Genomic DNA, 21,351 nt, shown 5'->3' with positions numbered 1-21,351 from the left:
TGAGAAATTGCGAAGGCCCTGGAAGAAGAGCAAAGCACTGTAGCACTGTAGGCCATAAGCAGGTAGATGACAATCTGTAGGAGCCAGTACAGATTTAACAAAAAAAGCACATCAGACGAGTTGAATCTCCTCTAACATCTGCTTCTTCCCCTCTACGCAGAAGACCTCATAGATCTCCACCTAGCAAAGCATTTAATAGTGCCTCAGAGGAAGTTCTCACAGGGAAGCCAGAGTGACATAAACAGGCAAAGCGGTTCGCATGATGTTGCTTCAAAGTAAAAGGATGGATGTGGTGCACTAGTGGTGCTTTGTCCCGAGCCTGTAACTACTTATTTTCATTCTTACATAGGATTTTCCCACTACTTGATAAGGCAATAGCAACCTGTAAACACGTGGAAGGTTGGGTGTGGAATTCAGACTGACACAGACAAGTTGTGCTGGAGACCTGCCTGAGCTGAAGCTGGCACAAGGCACAGAGGGAGCAGAGCAGAGCTCTGCGGGCATGGCCAGAAGTGCACCTCTGGGGGTGGGGTCTGCCTGGCAACCTGCGCTGGGGCACGTCCTGCCGAGGGGACAGCAAGGTGCCCTGTTGGGAACGGTAACCGCGGTGCCCCACTGGGTAAACAGAAACCCGATCATTGTTTTAGACAGGCCGAGTAACGTCTCAATTCCACAAGGCATTGGTGAGGTGTTCCCTATTTGTCGTGATGTTTAAAGAAATCGTGGGCCAGCTGGAGAGCTAGGGGGACAGAAGAACGGGTGGCCGGAGGGTTTCACCTGTGACAAAGGGCGATACGGATGATGTGACTGTTGAATACTGACAGCAGGCGAGGAGTCTGGCTGCCCTCAGACCCGTGGGTGTCAACGGCAGCCGCGGAGGAGGCCAGGCATTGTCTGCTGGCCCCTCGCGGTCCTGGCGGCACAGACGAGCCGCAGGGCGGGTTCGTGTCACGGTTCGGCGGGATCGGCAGCACCGGGGCTTGGGGAAGGAACCCGGCCCGGCGGAACCCGCCCGGCTCTCGGTGCCGGGGGCGGAGCAGCGCTGCCGCCCCCAGGATTTGAATTCCCGTCCCGTGGTGCTCCGGGGCCGCCGCTGATTGGCCGGGCCGGGCGGTGCGCGGTTCAAAGCGGCGCTGGCGGCCCCGCGCTCTCGTCTGTGTCCGCGTCCCCATCCCGCCATGGCTTCCTTCGGCTCCCAGGGCGGCGGCACCAAGAAGGAGGAGAAGGGCAAGAACATCCAGGTGGTGGTGCGGTGCAGGTACGCGCGAGGGCTCTTCTCTGGGCGAGCGTTGGGGGGGCGGTCGATGGGCAAGCACTGGGGGCGTCCCGCCTTGGTATCTCCGGGATTTGGGCCCAGACGTTCTCCGCAGCGCCCCGGGCAGCCCGTGAGGCCGGCGGGCCGAGGCCACCGCCGTGTGACAGCGCTGCGCAGCCGTGGCTCTGCCGGCCGCTGTGTGCGGCTGCGGATGCCTGTTCCGGGGGATCGCCGTGTCTGCCAGCAGCCTGCTCCCGGGGATCGCCGTGTCTGCCCGGACGGAGCCCCCCCGTACCCCAGAGCGGCCTCGGCACCGCGCTGCCAGCTGCCTGTCCCGGGCGCCGGTGTGCGGTTGAGGCGGCCCCGTGTGCCTCGCGGGGAAGCGGTGCTTCCGCAGAAGTAAGGCTTTTATGAGCCGCTCCTTATAGCTTAAAAAGGCAAGAAAAGCTGCAATTTCCGAACTTGATTCAGCGCACGCCCCGTATGGAGCTGTGTAGGAAGCTCAAGGAGAGCTACCTAGAATTAGTGTGATATTCGTGACACACAGAAACCCAGGCTGAGTTTTGCCCTGCTGTGGGAAGTAGCTAAGCTTTAACAACTAAAACTGTTGCTATGTCCGCTGTGGTGTATCTGTCACGTAACTTCACTGATGCAGACTTTCCAGGAGACAAGCAATGGGATGGGGGTCTACTTCTGAAGTAAAAATGACCAAATGTCTTGGTTGATGAGATGGACTTACTTTTTGGTATGAAGTGATAAATTTCATGTCCATAAAATTAGGTTCTCTTTGTAATTCTGAAGTGGTTTTAAAGAATTGCATATTTAAATAATCTTAAAGCACTGTATGTTTAAACTGTAATACTGGCAGTGCATTATGTCTAGTGTTTGAAACACCTTTAGAAATTGGGTTTTTTTGAGCCAGACCTGCAAATATTAGTTTACATATTATGTTTTTAATGCCTTTTGCAGTCATATTCTCAATCTTATGAGTTCTGCTTTTACAGATGCACACCGAATATAGAAATTAAACTCAATTTAGCCTTATCTTTGCAATGCAACTGTAAAGCTTCTGAAACAATTGTGGGATTGATGAAATTGTAGATGTGAGTCAAGGCTATTGCAAAAGAATAAACTTATAGGGGCAATTCGATTTGAAACACTGTCAAGAGCAGCTGTTCTCTTTTTTATTTCTCTTAATTGTTCCGGGATAGCTTTATCAAGTATTAGTATCTGTTTTAACTAACTATAATGCTCACTATGAAAGTAGCATTAGGACTGTCCATGGTGGAGTGTTCTGCTTTTGTTGTAGATCACAGACTAATTGCTATGTCAAGAGTTACTTACCTTTTAAAACTTCTTTGCCCATCCTTGCTCTTGCCCTTTGTAGTGTTGTTTGGGGGTTTTTTTAATAGCTTCAGTTTATTTGAGCTAGTACATGTTTCTTCTACCTTACAGATGCAGATCTTTTCAAGCAACATGTTTACTGAGCTTTGGTAAAACATGAATTTGGAAACCCAAAATGCATGCATAAGCCTTGTTAATATGTGTAATGTCCTTCATTCCTAATGGGATGAACATGAGATGGAATGTCTCCATGGCTCACCAGGCAGCTGCTTGAGTAGTGGTGATGCTGTATTCTGGTATTCCTGCTTCAGCTCAGCTAAATTGTTCCCCTAATATCACAGCTGTGGGCTCCTGTATCTCCTGCCACGGACTGGTTCCGTGATTACAGAGCAGAATGATTGTTGTTCTATTGCTTTAAAAGTCATGAAACTGAAGCTGTAACTTGCACTTGTGAACAAGATTTTAGTGATCTTCTGTTGTTATCATCTTGCACCCAAGTGTCCCAGGGTCTGTTCAGAACCTAACACTTCAGCCTCAGTGATGTATTGAGGGAGAAATGTTAGCCACAAGGTTCAGGAAACTCGAAGCGTCATGTGCTTGTGGTTTTCTTGTGTTGTTGTTTTTTTGTTTTGTTTGGGGTTTTTTTTTGTTTGTTTGTTTTTGTTTTTTCACATTATAATTTAAAGAGCATCAGAAGTATCTCTAGTGTCAAGATATTTTAAAGAGTACAAGATTGTAGAAGTTATATTTTCAAGCTGACTGCTCAGGTCAGCTATATAGATAACATAGACATTCAGTGCAGTAGCACTACTAAATGAAGAATAAAATAGCATTTCACACTTTTTAGGGCATTTCAGGAGAAATAGTGGCAAATGTCCCTTTAATGAAAACGGCGTGCACCAAGTTTGAATTCATTTAGTGGTGAAACAAGATGCTCACCTTGAAGTTCAAAAATTTTATTGTCCCTGTATTGAATCTTTTTGCTGTGACTGACTTTAATGTGGACTTTCCCCTCCCAGATCTGATGTCTTATTAAATACTTTCAGTGTTACAAAGGTTCTGGTGTTGCTGCTTACTGTCCTGCAATTAGTTGGGTCTGTTGGTATTTTTGGTGCTTTAGAGTGCTGTCATTGCCATTTGATTCACTATTGCATTAACTTGCATGTATAAGTGTTTTCTTTTCTTTTTTTTGAAGGCTGTTATTCAGACAATTTTTTGGTATGTTTCATTTTCTACCCCCTGCAATTGAACATGTTCCAATGCCTGTTAGCTATGTGCATGTCTGTATGATCTTGAAAGTGATTATAGGCTTGTTAAAAATATGTATGTAACAAACAAAAAGCTATAGATGTCTAAGTTGTCTCACAGTGGATGAAAGGAGAAACAGAGTCTGTAAACTACCAAATTGTGGCATTTTTTCTTAATTATTAAATAGATAAAGTTAAAAACTGTGTTGCTTTTGCCCATTCTAGATCCTTAAACTGGGTGGTATACTGCTTCATCTCTTTGTGTTCTTGTTAGCAATGATTTCAATCCAATATTCCTGACTCCTGTCACTTTTAGGCCTTTTAATGCCTCAGAACTTAAAGTGAGCTCCTACGCTGTCGTAGACTGTGACCAAGCAAGAAAGGAAGTCAGTGTCCGCACCGGAGGAGTGACAGATAAGACATCAAGAAAGACTTACACATTTGATATGGTTGGTAACTTCCTGTCATGTTGGGGACTTGTGGAAACAAGCTAGTACTGAGTGTGATGTTATACAATACTGTATGGATAAATGGGATGTGTTGTCTTTGTGCCAATAGGTTTTTGGAGCTCAGGCAAAGCAGATTGATGTATACCGGAGTGTCGTGTGTCCCATCTTGGATGAAGTCATTATGGGCTACAACTGTACAGTGTTTGCGTAAGTATGCCAATAATAATTATTGGGAAATTTTATTTGTATTTTAGCTTCTTGCTTATGTTTTTCTTTTTATTCTTGCAGTTATGGCCAAACTGGTACTGGTAAGACCTTCACAATGGAAGGGGAGCGGTCACCCAATGAAGAATATACTTGGGAAGAGGTATATTTTCACTCCGGAGACTTCTCTTGTCTGTACAGTAGCTCAAAGTTAGAAACTGCAGAAGGCTAAAGAAAACCAAATATTGATGCCTTTCCAATTCTGAAGCTGCCTTTCCTTAAATGTTTGTAGAATGACTAATAATCTCCCTCATTTATATGAAAAGGACGACTTTACATCTTTAATGTATTGCATTCAACTCTTGGCGACTTTTGTATGGAAGGTCGTCTTTTATTCTTGTTTATATCTAGTCAGACTGTTTAGTTGAAACTCTACCCCCTAGCTCCAAATCTTTCAGTAACTCATAAATTAAATATTTCTTTTTAATTTATAGGATCCACTAGCGGGTATCATACCTCGTACATTGCATCAAATATTTGAAAAACTCACAGAGAATGGTACCGAGTTTTCAGTGAAAGTCTCTCTTTTGGAAATCTATAATGAGGAGCTCTTTGATCTTCTGAATCCTACTCCTGATGTTGGAGAAAGACTGCAGATGTTTGATGATCCTCGAAACAAGGTTAGTGCTACAAAACTTGTTGTCTTGAGGCTTTCAGGATTGTTGAAAGACTTATAATAAGCATGTATTACTTTCTGACAGAGGGGTGTAATTATTAAAGGCTTGGAAGAAGTAACTGTACACAACAAAAATCAAGTTTACCAAATCCTGGAAAGGGGTGCAGCCAAAAGAACAACTGCAGCTACTTACATGAACGCATATTCCAGGTACAAATCTTCCCCATTTCAGAAACCTTGTTTTGTTTTTTCTTAAATAAAATCTTACTGAAGAAGTAGAGCTGGTGCAAACATGACATCATCTTGAGATTCTCTATCACAGTGTACACTGTCAGACACGGGTTAGAAAGCCAGAGTTACAATTTCTTCCTGATCATGTGTGGTGGGATGATTGCCATAGTTGTAGGAAGGGGTATCAAGGTTTAACCCCAGCCAGCAGCCAAGTCTTCCCAGCCACTCACTCACCACCCCATCTGCAGGATTTGGGGATAGAATTGGAAGTGTTAAAGCTGGAAAACTCATGGGTTGAGATAAAAACACTTTAATAGGGACAGCAAAAGCTGTGCACACAAGAAATGTGAGCACCATGAGAGCAGGGCCTCATAATCTGTAACAGTGACTTGGGCAGACAAATGCCATCACTCCAAGCGTCCCCTCCCCTTTCCTCCCTCTTTCCCCCACATTATATACAGAGTCTGATGCCATGTGGTCTGATATATCCCTCTGGTAATTTGGGGTCACCTGTCCTGGCTGTGTCTCCTCTCAAATTCCCATGTAGCCTGAACCTCCTTGCCAGTGTCACAGCATGCAGAGCCCTGACAGCATCTCTGTATTATCAACCCTGTGCTCAGCACAAATCCAAAACACAGCCCCATACCAGCCACTGTGAAGAAAAAGAACTCCACCCCAAAAAAAAAACAAACAGTACAAAGCATCATAGAATCTGAATGCTTCCCAAATTAAAGAGGGACAAGCTATTTCTCCTGGCATTGTTTTTAACCTAAGCTTTTCCTCTTGTTTAGAGTTTGCCTGCTTTGTAATTAATACATCCTTTGTTAATATGAAGTGTCTATTTGGAACAGTAACAGTGGGATTCCACCCTGAGATAACAGCATCGTAATGTTCTTAATTAGACATCTAGAATATTGAAGCTTAAGTGTAATTCAGTGTTAACTCTTTCAAAGCTTTCTATGAAAACAGAAGACCTAAATATAACATACATAAGTGAAATACATTTTATGTACTAGCATGAGATAAATGCTCCTTGCAGTAGATACTGTACACTTTCATAAAGAAGGTTCCTTTCAATTTTGGAAGATGTTTAGTTGATATACCTATATCAAAGGGGTGGGTTTTCTTTATTTTACCTCTTCTAGGTGGTTTGGTGTTTTGGCCAGTCCCATTTACTAAATAAACTTGATGTAAGAGTTGAGTATCTTTTCCTCTCCGCACCAGCAGTAGAAAATTGATATTAGGATTTGTTACTGAAGTTTAGAATTTCAAAATACTGCAAAGATCTGTTTTTTACAGATCGACACAACACCCTCATTTCAAAATCTGGCTTCTGTGAAGTTTGCAAACTAGGTTGTGGAAGCTGGGGATAAGATTGTTTGTCAATAAAGGCTTCTTGGTCATAGAATATAGTAGAGGCACCTGAGTCAGAAATAGCATTCTTTTTATTAATAGCATTCTTGAGCAGCAGATGTGATATAGATATCACTGTGCACAAGTAGTGATCCAGTGTTGCAATAGTAAAGAATGTACCCAGCCTGTATTGTATTTTAATTTGAAGATATACTGAGACTGTCTGTCTACTGGTGGAAGGAAATTGGTATTTTCTGCCAGTGATTGGAAAACAGAACTTATTTTGTCTGAGATTCCAAGGAATTTTGAGAATTTATTGTGCCTGAAGTGTTGTTTTATGTATGGTCAAACTGGTGTAATTTGACGTCTGTGGCTTTCTATATATGTCAGCTTCCTGTAGTAAAAACTTATTAAAAAAATAGGCTCACCCTAAAGTCATCCTTTCTATGAGAGTGGTGAAACACTGGAACATGTTGCCCAGAGAAATTGTGAATGTTCTATCCCTAGAAGTATCCAAGGCTGTGTTGGATGGGGCTTTGAGCAGCCTGGTCTAGTGGAAGGTGTCCTTGCCGATGGTAGGGTGGTTGGAGCTAGATGAAACCATTCCATGATTCTATGATCTTAAACTGTATCACTATTTTTGATTGAAAAATTGTCCTTCTAAATTTTTAATATTAGATTCAGCTAGTTGCTGAATTTTGTTAGCCTGCATAAGCAAAGTTATGTTCCTTAATCTCACATTCTGTGAAACTGTTCTTAGTGTAAGAACTGGAAAAAAAAAGGCAAGTCAGTTTTCATGAGATGCTTGTGAGTTGAGAATACAGAAATGTAAGCAAAACCAAGGAATTTCCCTTGCTTTTCATTGAAATATGGTAAAATTTATAGGATTGAATGAGTCAAATGTCAACCAGTTGCTTCATCACTGGTCTTTAAATATCATATTCATATGTACACAGACAAAATTATACTTAGCAGAATAATTTTGTGTATTGAAAATGTAGTTTGTAGTTCATGGGCTAAATGTATTCTCTATAAAGAGTACAGAACTTGCAAACAGTCATGCAACAACTAGATATTTGGCTTTAATGGAAAATCTGAAACTGGTTTCTTTTGCAGCCGTTCCCACTCAGTGTTTTCAATTACCATCCATATGAAAGAAACAACGGTGGATGGAGAAGAACTTGTGAAAATTGGAAAGCTAAACTTGGTAAGTATTTGAACTGTCATTAATAGAATTTTTAGCCATTTCCTAGAGTTTTTTCCTTATAAGGGGAAAAATTACTGTTTTCATAAAAAGATATGAAGTGTTTTTTCACTCTGAGAAATATCAGTCCTATTTGTCAACCCAGTGTCTCCTGAAAAACTGGTAAGCTCTTCTAAGTGTTCTGCAGGACTTTGGGGCAAGCATTCTTCAGAGTGGTTGAGACAGAAGCATAACCTGCCTTTCAGGTTGATCTTGCAGGAAGTGAAAACATTGGTCGATCTGGGGCTGTTGACAAAAGAGCTCGTGAAGCTGGAAATATCAACCAATCCCTGCTGACACTAGGAAGAGTTATTACTGCTCTAGTGGAAAGAGCCCCTCATATTCCATACAGGGAATCTAAACTCACAAGAATCCTTCAAGACTCTCTCGGAGGACGGACAAAAACATCAATAATTGCCACAATTTCACCTGCATCTGTAAATCTTGAGGTAAATTTAAAATCTGAAAACCTATTCCTAAAATAAATATACTATTTTGCTAATGATACAAAAACATGAGTTAATTCCTCAGCTTGACCTAGTGTTACATCTGTTATTCACAGGAAACATTGAGTACACTGGAATACGCCCATAGAGCAAAGAACATCATGAACAAGCCTGAAGTTAATCAGAAGCTAACAAAAAAAGCTCTTATTAAGGTAATGAGACATATAGCTTAAAAGTAAGTTACAGGTTAGGCATGACTTTTTATTGATGTAGTCTTTGCTGTGCAGGAGTTATGAGTATGGGAGAAGCCGTAACTAGTAGCAGTGGTTTTCTGAAGTGATTTTAATTACTGAACTGTTGCTTTTAAACTACAGCTGCACTGATGTAGCAATGGTCCCTACAGATATTGAAACTGTTGATAAGATTAAAGTTGAACAGGGGACTATTGCCACTAGCTGTGACTGTGGGTGTTACAGATTTGCGATTTTGCACTTTCTCTAGAAGGTGCCTGAACTAAAGAGAACTTCTCAGTAAGTACAAGTGAAAAGACAGCTCTGCCTCTAAGGAAGCTGTTATTCCCATTGTAAGCTGCTAAATGCAGCCAAGTAAGACCTTCAAATGGAAGGTTTTGATGTTCTACATATAGCCAATATGTATCCAATGATATGAATTTCAATGGTGCTATACTGAAGTTAGAACAGAGATGAAGTGCTTTGCTCTTGTGCTTATGCAAAACTACTGTAGATCAGTACCTTTGTAAAGTATCTGTGAAGCTGAATATTGAAACCAAAATAGAAATATTCAGGTTTACATGTGATTGTTTCTTTATGCAGGAATACACTGAAGAGATTGAGCGTCTGAAGCGAGACCTTGCTGCTGCTCGAGAGAAAAATGGAATCTATATTTCTGTGGAAAACTATGAGTATGTCTGCAAAATTTCTATAAAATAACTAGCAACAGCTCTCGGATACTGGTACCTATCCTTCTACAGAAATACTTTCAGGTCTATTTTTAATCCAGGAAGTTGAAGATAGTTAGGAGACTTAACTGTTTGGTCAACTTCTTTCAAAATTAATTATTATATAGATAAAATCTAATAGGCTTGCACTGAGAAATTTGTGTATGTGTGGAACTTACCCATAAGCATTATGCAACATGCAACCTTTTCTTTTTCAGTGGAAGCTAATACTGGAAAGTGAACTTGATATATTGGACTTCACTTTTAATAGGGCTAGTTGCACAGAAAGTTTACAGTGGAAAATTGTTGTGAATCTTTTCCACCTTAAGTGGAAATGACCTGCTATTCATATAGAATTTAACAATACGTCTTTTTTGAAATTATTGGAAATGCAGTGTAAAATCTTGAAATGGCCTCTTACTTGACTAATTTGTTTGTTTATTTTAATCCTTCCTTGAGAGCCCTTAATGGAAAGCTGACGGTTCAGGAAGAACAAATTACAGAGTATATTGACAAAATCAGTGTCATGGAGGAAGAAGTGAAAAGGGTAAGTGATGTTTTTCAGCTGTGGCTTAAATATGCAAAAAATTGGAAGAAATTAATTCTTCCAATTTCTAAAATGTTTAAGGCAAGAACAGTCAGAAAATTCTTTTTGTTGTTGTTGGTCTTAAAATTCCCCAATTAGTTAAGAATGGAGGTTTCCTAGTCCTTGAATTTAGGAATATGAAATAATGTATATGAAATTGCAGGTTGCAATATTTATTTTCAAAGCTGTTTTCACGTCTACTACTATGATTTGCTTTGTTGAATTTTCAGAAAAAAAATCTGCTTGTAAAATGGTATTATCTCAGCTGACAGGTATCTGCTTAGGAGCAAAGAATCAGGGGAGAGAGGTCATGAGCTTCCTTTTAACAAATTGCATGAAAATTGGAGCTCCTTGTTTAAGAGAAATGTAGATATTGATTAGCTGGTATATGTAACTCCTATGTGATCAGCTTTACTGACTCTTTTCAGTCTATCTGGCTATGTTTGTTCAGTGGGATTCTTTTCCTTGTGCTAGAACAGTAGTTCCCTCTTGTATTTTGAGAGGGGAAGCAAGCAATTATTACAGTGAGAATGGTGTTGGCTTGATATTTTCAGTGATTACAAAGACTATGCAAAGTTTAGGTTTAAGACCTGATCCTACAGCTGAAATTACATTACTAGAGGACAAGTTGCCTTCTGTCATTGTCATGTAATTTGAGAGATGTGAAATAAGACCTGTCAAATTTATAAACAGTGGTGTTGTCTTTTGATGATTGCCTTCCTACTTAGGTCACTGAACTATTCAGAGTCAGTAAAAATGAACTCGAACAGTGTAAATCAGATTTGCAAATCAAGGAGAAAGAACTGGAAGAAACACAAAAAGATCTGCAAGAAACCAAGGTTCAACTGGCTGAAGAAGAATATGTGGCTTCAGTTTTGGAAAATAATGAACAAAAACTTCATGGCACAGCTAGCAAGGTTGTCACAGTTCTTGTACCTACTGTAAAACAGCTTTCTATGTTTGGGAGTTTCATGGGCTGTTCAAGGAAACCAATTGTTGCTAAAGCATGATGCGAGTGAGACAAGACTTGAATTTAAGATGGAAAATGAGGATTAGATTGCAGGACTCTCTCTGTGGTAGTATTGACAGCTGACTGCTAAGCACTTGGTTGGTCTGGGACTAACTTTCCCTCGTGCCGGTTTGTCATGGGAGTTCTAGTGCTTCGCAGTATCTATTATCAGGGTTTTTTGCAGAATAAGTAGTTTCCTTTCAAAATCTTATGTCTGGTCCTGCAAAACAGTAAATTATACGTACCTGAATGACCTGGTCGACTGGAACATGTCCCTGTCCATGGTAGGAGGCTTGAAACTAAATGATGTTTAATGTCCCTTCCAACCCAAAACATTCTATGAACTGGGGTAGGAAAATAGCCAAAAGCTTTGAATAATGTTGCCCTGTCACCTCTGTGTTACAGGGTATGGCTTGGATGTGTTTGTAGATTAGTCATAATTATTAAAATATACTTGAGGTAGGGAGAGAGAGTGTCCTGCTATTTAAACTGCAAAGTGATGGAACTTGTATCTTCAGGCACCATGACAATTTCTTTCTGTTTGGATTCCTGCAAGATTAGGAGGGAATGCCTGGTTTTTACATATGGGTTATGGAGTGCTTGAGGCAAATAGGTACAGAAATTATTTATGCTCACTACAAATCTGGATTCCACAATTTATATGATTTCTAAATTATTTATCGCAGGACTAGTACTAGAAACCTCTTGCTTGAGTACTATTTTAAAGAATACCTTTACTGTCAAGATTGTTCAGAAAAAAGTTAAAGTGCTCAGGTATTTTTCAGCTGCTATTCTGGGATAAATGATACCTCTTTCCTTAAATACTGGGGGAGTCATTTATTAATGCTTTGATTTTAAAGCCAGAACAAACGGTCTCTAGTAGGTAATTTTTTTTGATGTTCTAAAAGCATAAATGACATACCAGGGTCCAGAACAGTTGCAAATTGATGATGAAAAGGGAAGCACCCATCTTCCTAGAGAGATAACTTCGTTAACTCAGAACTGTTGTTGCTTTTCCTTATATAAAGTGTACTTGACTTCTTGTTTAAAGACTTATTAAAATGACTTTAAAAATTATAGTTACTAAGTACAGTTGAAGAAACTACAAAAGATGTATCTGGGCTCCATGCGAAGCTGGACCGTAAGAAGGCTGTTGATCAGCACAATGCTGTCGTCCAAAATACATTTGCAGGACAAATGAATGCTTTGTTCAGCAAAATACAAGATTCAATTACTGAAAACAGTTTGAAGCAGCAACAGATGTTGACATCTTACACAAGTTTTATAGGTAAGTGTAATATCTGTATTAGTAGTCATACTGTAGTACCCTCAAAGACCACTTCCTAAAATGTATCTGTTTTAGAAAAGAAGTGGCTTTATTTAAGTGACAATGATTATAGTTGCACCAATAACAATGTGTCTGGGATGATCCACAGCCTTTCTGTAAAGGGCAATATGGTGATGAGTAATAAAAAGAGTTCCTGTCTTACTTTAGGAGGAACTTTAGGAAAATTTGTAACTCTGGATTTCTTTTGTAGGTGACCTCCTGTCTACCAGTTCTTCTACAGCAGATATCCTTGCATCAGTTGTATCAGCATCTTTTGCCTCTCTTAAAGAATTGGTGTCTACTGAAGTTTCTCACATGTCTGAAAAAATAACACAGCATGAGAATCTATCACTTGATTGTAAAGTGGAGCTGCTGAGATTAATTGTTAGTACATTTGCATACTCTTACTTAAGTATTTGAAACTGGTTTTGATCAAAAGGGGTTCTGTAAATGTATAGAATTTTTAGTGATACTCTTTACCTGTATCTGCTTTACCACCTGACCATGACTGTCCCTCCCCACTTCCGTTCCCATGTCACCCCCACAAGCTGCAATGTGCTGTATAGCCTATACTGCCATGCATAGGTACACAGTAGCTTCTTACAAGTGTAGGTGAAGGAACAGCCATGTTCTGGTTTAATTTTTTTCTCTTCCTAGGAGGAGCACAAAACTGGATTAGGAAGAGCGGTAAATAGCTTGACACCAATGGTAGAATTTGTCTTGGGGTTAAACTGTCAGTTCCAGAGTAACATGAAGAAATATTCTGCTGTGGCTGACCAGGTAATGCACAGAACTTCCCGCTTTGCCTTGTGCTCTTCTTTATTTTATAGATAATATGTTAATTGTTTTTCTGCAGTATGTCAGAGTGTTTCCCCTACTTGTCTGGCCTTTTCCCCCTTATCTTGTCCCATGAGTTTTATCTTCTTTCAGAGTTTTTTCTTCTCTTGAGTGTGGTAAATTTGCTTGTTCTCTATATTGGCACAACTGTTTGCCTAAGTGCCACAGCAGAATGGCAAAAGATGAATTCTTTAATCTTTGTGTAACAAAGACTTGATGATACATTTAATATACTCTCCCCCCTGTATTTTAGAAATCTGGGGGGGAAAAAAAAGTCAACTTAGGCAAATCTTACCAGCACTCAAAAATTTTCTGCTTTTGTACCAAACTTTTTCTATAGTCCCTTTGATTCCTGGGAAATGTGATGTTTTATCTTGTTACCAACCATAAGTGCAAACAATACTGCACTTATTGAAGTCCTTTGCTTCAAGTCTTAATTCTAGTCTATCTTGTGGTACTTGTGTAGAACTGCAGCCTCTTCCTATTTTTTTTTTTCCCTCCCCCCCCATTTTTTCCCATTGTCAAAATAAGTCTTTTTTTCTGGTGACCTGTTTCTTTTACTGAAACATTTTCCACTCATGTTAATTAGAGCTCATGAGAAATCAACTCCCCTTGTCTGGAAGCTATTTATTGGTTTTCAGACTTAGATAGTAGATAGTCCATGGCTTATGAGCTCTTGCTGCTCCTTGTCTACTTTTCTTTCTACCTTGCATATCAAATTTTCTGTTTGGAATAGCCTCCACACTCAGTTCCAGTCTCAAGCTTTAGATTGTTCCAAGTGTGACTTTCTGCCTTTTACTCACAGTATTTCATTAATACCTTCTGACAATTTCCATGGAGTAGAGTTTGTTTCTAGGTCAGTTATTCTAGGGGCAGATATCAGTTTCTTGAATAAAGATATAAAGTTTTTACTTACAGTTAGATTTTTTTTTTTTTTTTAAGATGGAGGGCCATAAAAAGGAAATGGACACCTTCTTTGGAGATCTTTTTCTCACTCTGAAAAAAATACAGGAAGAAACAGCCGGTGGTTTTGCTCAGCTCCAGTATAATTGTGACAGTTTAAAAGAAGAAGTGGAAATGACGAGGTTGGCACATAAAAAGGTACCTTAGAGTAAGAACATCATAACACTGTGATTGTTTGCTTTGATTTAAACTCCTATGTGGTAGTAAACCATTATACTTGCTTCAGAAAAATGTTAGGACAGTAACTTGATCCTAGTTCTATTCAGCTTTTGTTAGACTGCTTTAAGTAGTTTATGTAGGAATGTAGCAAAAATTTCCCCTTGCTGTATGTCCAGTATATGTGCACGTACATATGTCTCCAAAAGTGAAGTGTCTGTATCTTCACTACACAAAAATTGTACCTTCTGCTTTAGAATTGCAAAACTCTGCGTTTTTTATTCAGGCATTCAAGTACCCTTTAAGACTGTTAAAAAGTGCAGAATAACAGTGAAACTTGTGGTAATTTTCTTGATAGAGTGCAGCCAAATTGATGTCTTTACTGCAAAGCCAGCTTGACCTGTTTGCTCAGGAGACTCAGAAGAACTTCACTGATGTACTCACGAAAAATGGAAGCCTGAAGACCACCATCACTGCTATGCAAGAAAGTGTTCACCTGTAAGGAGCAGGTTCTCTTTGCTCTACACTTATGCAAGATAAACTATGCATGAAGAGAACTTCAGAATTGGATGCTCTTCATATTTATGCGCTTATAAAGCCTGCTGGGCATGGCCTGTGTGTTAGAGCTGGGCTCTGCCGCAGAGTGTAGATCATAGTTGGCCTTTCCCCAGAGTAAACAATAGTTCTGAAAGGCTTGCCCTTGAACTTGTCTCCTGAGCATGTCGCAATAAGAAAGTATCATTTTGGGAGCAATACTCTGAGGAGTGTCCCTCAGTGTCTGGACTTCAGAACTCCATATTATAAAGGTTTAGCTTGAAGCATAATAATATATCTGTTGCAATATGTTTCATTCAATTGCAGACTGAATAACTTAAGGTCTTGCTGAGGTTGTTTTTAGCCTGTTGTTAGGGTCCCTTTGTTCTCTTTTGGGTCGTTTTGGTTGGCGAGGTTTTGGTGGGTGTTTTTGGGTTTTGGTTTTTTTTTTAAGTGAATCTGCTGCTGCAAGTGCTGTGAATTTACTAAGTAGAAAACAATATTATAATTAACTGGTTTGATAGAATTGTGCTATTTCTCTGGCTTTGGTCTCATATTTCTAAAAGCAGGCCGTGTTAACATTTACCTTTCAAAGTCTCTGAACTCTTACAAAAATGTTGTTACAGGAAAACTACAGACCTAGTCAGCAATACAAATTCCAATCACAGCAAATTTACTGCATCTCTGGATAATTTCTCTCAAGAGCTCAGGAGCATAAATGCTGAAAACAAGACAATGCTGGAAGAATCCAATGACCACTGTCAACATCTTCTCAGCAATCTCAAAAATGTGTCTCAGGATACCAATACATGGGGTGAATTTACAACTGCTCAGATGGTCAACTTTACTAATCAGCAGCTATTGTCATTCCAGGATGAGAAACAGCAATTTCAGCATTTACAAAAGGTACCTATAGTCATTTGTAGTCTAATGCAACTTTATTGCAGAATTTGCAGAGGGGAGAAAAAAGTTCTCTGTTACAGTCAAAACAAAACTATGGTGGTTTTGATAGCAGACTTGTGTTACTGAGCTTAAGTAGATGTAATTAGAGGAAATCAAAAGCCTAAATTAAGAGGAAGACTTTGAACTTCAAGTGCCCATAACCTCAAAAAATGGTGTCATGACTAATGCCTACAGCTAACTTGTAATCGGAATGTTTTATATCATCTTGGTAGTGTTTATCTCTAATCCTAAAGCTTTACCTACAGTACTGTCTTTGGGAGATGCACAGTGATTGAATGCAGGCTATTTTCTGGAGGATGCAAATTACTTTATTGGTCAGATTGAATCAATATGGGAGAAAGCATTCCTTTTGAGTATATACAAGTTCTGGCCTCTTGTCTAAGTTTCTTACATTTTGTGTTTTTTTTAATTTCCACAAATTTCATGTTCCACCCTTGTTTTATTTTTGTAATAGGCAATAAAAGAGGCAAATCCAATATTTTGTGAATTTTCAGAAGGAAAAGCTCAACTAGAAACTTCCTTCACATAAAATATTCTGAGTTAGAAGGGATCTCCAAGGATCAAGTCCAACTCTAAAAGCATTTGTGGTCTCAAGACATCTTTGTATCTGCTGTACCTGCTGAACACTTCAGAAGTTTCATTTCAGTGGGCATGGCTGAAAACACATTTTCCTTTCCCCCTACAAATGCATAAAGTTTCTAGTGCTTGTAGGATGTTCATTTTCAGTTGAATATCCTAACTCTGTGCAGGGTTTGTGCATTAGAATCATGAGCCAGATGGCATCATCTTGTGACTAGCTTTCTAAAATGATCATACTTTCTAAGAAACTGACTCTCTTCTGAAGATATCTCATTTTGAGAGCTTGTAAAACTGGCACTGAAACTTCTCAATTTGAGGTCTCAGTTGTTTAGTTTCAGGTCACGTCACTAATCATGCACCACATCTTAGAAATGAGGCCATAGTCTTACCTTTCCTGTTAACTTGGTGTTTTTAGTTGGTGGTTTTTTTGTTTCATTTTCAGAAAAATGAAGAAAACTGTGATAAAGCAGTAGCTGAAATCACTGACCACATTGGCAGACAAAAGGCAGCTGGGGGGAAGGTGCTAAATGGCCTTCTGGATCAGATAAAGGTCGATCAGGAGATACTTGTGGAGCAGAAGCTGGCACTTAAGGAAGAAGTACAGCATGGACTCACTCAGGTCAATGGTTTCCTGCAAGAGGATCTCAAAGTGGATGTTCCAACAGGTATTTAAGCAGGTTGGGGATAGAATGGTTACAGAAAACAGTTTGAGTTCCAGAATTCATAAGTGAAGGTTAATGGGGACATGATATAACTGGCAGCCTTGTACTGTTTTTAAGCTGTATGCAAATAATGGTGACTGAACAAAGCATGGTTTCTGTAATGAGTTGATGTAAAATTGAGGGTTTGAAATTAAAGCAAACACTGAAAAGTGTATAATCTTCATTAAAGGCACAACTCCACAGAGAAAAGACTACTTGTATCCAGTCACACTTGTGAGAACAGAGCCCCGGGAACTACTTCTGGAACAATTAAGGCAAAAGCAACCAAATCTTGATGCTATGCTAAGCAGTGTGGTAAAGGAGGTGGAGAATAATGCAGGTCAGGTATGTACATAAATGGCAAATGGGCTTTTGAATGGAGATTTCACATCCATGAGGTTTTTTCTATGCCCTTGTGGAGAGCTGACTGGAACCCCAGGACCTTTTTGTTTTACAGTGCAGTTGGACTTAAGTGTGTTGAGCTTTTGACAAAAACAATCTCTTGAAAAATAAGCAATGATATTAATGACTTTGGTTTCATTCCTGTTTTTCAAGAATGGAAGTTCCATGTCTTTTATAGATCTGATTGTGCTTAATATGTTCACTGAGGAAATTCAGAAATTAAGTACATCTTTCTGAAAAACTTCTGTTTTAGGACCTGTTGGAAGAGGAAGGAGAGTTGCAAGAACCCAGTGAAAGCCTTGCCAGTGACAAATACTTAATGGATACAAGTATATATTGCCACACAAATGGTGGCATTCCTTTTTTCCAGGTAACTTCTACAAATAAATAAAACAGCTGTGTGTTTGAGAGAAGTATTATTGTTCCATAACAGTGCTGCAGTTTCAAGTCACTTCTTGTATTTTAGGGTAGTCTCACAACTTGTACAAATCCTGTAAATAATGCTTTGTGAAATTTAGATTCTGATAGCAGTTAATAGTGGATAAAATAATGCTGCTTTCTGACAAGCTGGACAGACAGTTGAAAACTCCTCAGCAAATGATCCTGCACAAAGAAAATTGTCATAATTTGCTAGACATGTGTTAATGGAAGAGTTGAAGGTACATGGAGTATTTTCTTAGAGACCTGACAGAAATATTGGTGTTTTTAAGTCTTCATGGGGTTGGGGGTTTTTTTACTTACTTGCTTCTGACCCTTTTTCTCTACCAATGTATCAGTGTAAACTTCTTGGTATATTAGTCTGTTTTCTTGCTGGGGAGAGCATATTTTCTTCTTGTGGACTCTAAAAATAGGTGCTGAGCTTCTGTATTCCTGCAGTCAATCTCTTTAGTAAATGCAGTATATTAGGGACCTTTTTCAGGAGTTATGTCAACTTTTTTTTCTTAGAACGCTATGTACTGCATTGCACATGAACAAGTAGTAATTTCTTTGTATTCTGTTAACATGGGGTATTTTCTTTAAATCCCAGCACAAAAGAAGTCTCAAAAAGGGTAAAGAGAACAAATCTGCAGCTACAGTGGAGAACAAAGTGGAGGATATGGCAGAAGAGTTTCTTCAGAAATCTAAGCATCCCTTAAGATTGCTGAACTAAGATATAGCCTCTGCAGATCCCTGGTTTTAAATATTTCTTTCTTACTGAGCCATAACTTTCTTTGGTTGTTCTTGGTGTCTTGATATAGTGATGCAAAGTTAAATCAAAATATTTCCCTGCCCAATCTCATGCCTTGGCCCCATTTTTATGTCGCAGCTTGTGAAGTTTTAAGGAAAAAAAAAAAAAACAACCTACAGATTATGGTGCTGTTATGTGTATGTTATCAAATAAGATTTTTTTTTGTTTCTTCGTAGATTTAAAATACTAGAAAGGGATGTGGAAATATGCTTTGTCAGCATTATGAGTTACCATTTTATGTATTAATTAGCTGTAAATAAGTGTTCTGGTTTTATACCTGCTTTTTATTCCAGTTCCCCTCTTTTTACTGTGATACTTCAAATAAATTAATACATGGAAACCAAATGTACAAGCACATCACTCGGCGTAAAACAGACTTACTGAACTTTCTTATGATGCCAGGTTTAAGTTAACTGAAACATTATCAGTTTTGTCATAAGTCTTGTGCTGTCAGAAGAGGATTGTTTGCTTCCTTGTTTCACAAGAGACAGTAGCTTTATTTCAGTGCCTCTTCATTCTGTGAAATCTCATTGCTGGGTCTTGGGCTTTTTGTTTGTTTGAACCCCACTGTTCTTCCTCTGAACTTGCAGATGTGAGGTGATGGTTGGGACACAATATATATCAGGTTCTGTATCATAGACTGGCGTTTCTTTAAGATCTAGGCTTCTTTACATTAAAACATGTCAACTTGGTTACAAATGCAGCTTCTGTGTTGTATTATAACAGTGAATTATTTCCAGGATTCTACAGGAGCATTTGACCAGCTGTTCTTTTCATGCTCTGCCCCTGGAAATTTGAAGAAAACTTCAAGCTGCAATAACCCAAAGCAGATGAATGGGATTATGATGGGAGTAGGGAGAGACACTGAAAGGCGACATTAACTACATTGAAGCACTGTTCTTAGATAATTGTCCAAACATGAGTTGGGAGACTGTTCACTTTTCTGTATTGAGTTTGCAGGCTTAACATCTTCAAACACGTGGTCTGTGTATTTATTTGTCTTTGACCAGGTATTAATGGTTATACCCTTGACACCATTCAGACAGCACTTTGCAGTCCTGCTAGAGCCCAAAGGACATCATTTGAAGTGACCCTTGCACTAATTTTCTGAACTCTAGCATGAAGGAGATCATTAATCAGTTGTCTGTCTGAACACCTATCTTGCTTCATTATTTATCCTTTCTTTCACAGCTGCGGGCAAAGTTAATTGCTTTCCAATAGTCCAGTAGCAGGAGGAAAAGCATTAATTCCCTTTCAAATTACTAAGAAGATCAAATACAGCTTTGTTTTGTGTTTTTTGGGTTAAGTGGGAGGCAGTTTAGTATCATCTTGATACCTACCTTATATACTGAGTCTTTTTCCTGCTCTAAGGGACTTGAACCACTGGAAAGCTGCAAGACTTTTCAGTGTATTTGGAGTACTGTCAAATTCTGGCACATAAAACTTAAATGGGCTTAATTTTCCAGGCTCTAGGATCAATTTTCTGCACCACCTGCTTGTTAACACTGACTAGATATTAGCATAGTCTTCCACAATGGTTCAAGAAATCCTTTATTAACTAAAACACAACCCCAAGGGTTGATCCCATAGCTGTATTGAATAGCCTAAAAAAAGTGGGAGAGCCTTGCACAAGCCTTTTCACCCTATTACATTTTCCCTGTGGACTTGACAGGGTTAGTGTGAACAAACAAACTCAACTAGCCAGTAACTGAGCTGGCTTGCATACACAAAATCATGCCATATTTTGTGCTCCCTGTTTCTTTCTCCTCTTTGAAACTACCTTGACTGTTAGGTTCCTGCAGTGCAGGCACAGCCTGCTTTCCTTTACACCTGTACGAGTTTTAGGGGCTGCTTCACACTTTCTTTTTCTAAAGTAGTCCTCAAAGTCGTGTTGTCCTTTGTTTGCAATACCGGCAGTGATCTGCTGCTCCTTGTTCCGTTGGCTCAGCTGTCCGGAGGCCACGCCAAAGCTGAATGGGGCGAAGGATCCGGATGTAGAAGGTGTCCCAGCCTCCCTGTCCGTGCCTCCTCTCCCACTAGATGGCCCTAACACTAAAGGTTGGTCTGAGCTCAGGCACTGGCTCCTAACCAGGACTTGCAAATGCAGGTTTTGCTAAGCTTTTTCTCAAGCATCTGTTAAAAAAAAGTTTCAAAGTCTAATGTTGAATTTATGCTTCCATATGGAGAAATCTATACTCAAGCTTCAGTAACAGCTTGCTTAATGAAGAGCCACGTTTGTGTAACCGATGCTCTAGTGCATGTCTTGGGTTTTACTGCAGGACTGTAGACCTGCTTGGTAACTAAATTCTTGTCCTGGCCTGCTCTCTCTTCCCCTCCACATGGGCATTGCCCAAAGCAAAAAGCCATGCTAATTTATGTTAGTGTATTGTATGATGTATGACAAAGAAAGGTAAGAAAAATAAAGCAACAGATGTTTACAGATGTTTACAATGAGTGCAGTAATCACAGATCTAACCCAGAGGGAAGCCATGGCACTGTCCAGACTCACTTACCTGGTGGTTTGGTTTTACCCTGTGTCAGGCATCCTTTACAAGAAGGGTACATTTCCACAGGATAATTAGCCAGGTCACACCCTGGCTGACTCAAGCCAGCTGAGCATAAGGGAGAGTTGTAGTGACTGGGGCTGTAGTGTATGGTCA

The 21,351-nt window shown here is 39.6% G+C and overlaps 2 protein-coding genes across 2 annotated transcripts in view; one reads left to right on the top strand and one right to left on the bottom strand.

The window, feature by feature from the left end:
* IDE (insulin degrading enzyme) overlaps window positions 1-4,759 on the bottom strand; it is a 64,506-nt gene extending 59,747 nt beyond the window's left edge. Inside the window, exon 1 of the mRNA XM_058421639.1 lies at window positions 4,752-4,759. The gene's annotated coding sequence lies outside the window, so the exon portion shown is untranslated. The remainder of the gene's footprint in view (window positions 1-4,751) is intronic.
* KIF11 (kinesin family member 11) lies at window positions 1,116-19,385 on the top strand. Its single transcript, XM_040071126.2, has 22 exons — window positions 1,116-1,258; window positions 4,163-4,295; window positions 4,405-4,502; window positions 4,584-4,662; window positions 4,994-5,179; window positions 5,261-5,385; window positions 7,876-7,966; window positions 8,209-8,451; window positions 8,565-8,660; window positions 9,282-9,370; window positions 9,866-9,953; window positions 10,721-10,909; window positions 12,082-12,289; window positions 12,540-12,712; window positions 12,986-13,108; window positions 14,108-14,266; window positions 14,643-14,782; window positions 15,445-15,724; window positions 16,803-17,025; window positions 17,252-17,406; window positions 17,717-17,833; window positions 18,491-19,385. Exons 1-22 carry the CDS (start codon window positions 1,179-1,181, stop codon window positions 18,611-18,613), a joined length of 3,198 nt encoding a protein of 1,065 aa, XP_039927060.1. The 5' UTR covers window positions 1,116-1,178; the 3' UTR covers window positions 18,614-19,385.
* The last annotated feature ends 1,966 nt before the right edge of the window (window positions 19,386-21,351 follow it).

This window comes from Hirundo rustica, chromosome 8 (assembly GCF_015227805.2).
Source record: "Hirundo rustica isolate bHirRus1 chromosome 8, bHirRus1.pri.v3, whole genome shotgun sequence".
NCBI classification, from domain to species: Eukaryota; Metazoa; Chordata; class Aves; order Passeriformes; family Hirundinidae; genus Hirundo; species Hirundo rustica.
The sequence above is the reverse complement of the archived record's forward strand: the minus strand, read 5'-3'. Positions and strand labels throughout refer to the sequence as shown.

Bases quoted from the DNA above. Each gene is read 5' to 3' on its own strand.
- KIF11 (XM_040071126.2), top strand. From the start codon at position 1,179: ATGGCTTCCTTCGGCTCCCAGGGCGGCGGCACCAAGAAGGAGGAGAAG. The intron at 4,296-4,404 runs GTTGGTAACTTC...TTGTGCCAATAG, and splicing joins AGACTTACACATTTGATATG to GTTTTTGGAGCTCAGGCAAA. The intron at 4,503-4,583 runs GTAAGTATGCCA...TTATTCTTGCAG, and splicing joins TACAACTGTACAGTGTTTGC to TTATGGCCAAACTGGTACTG.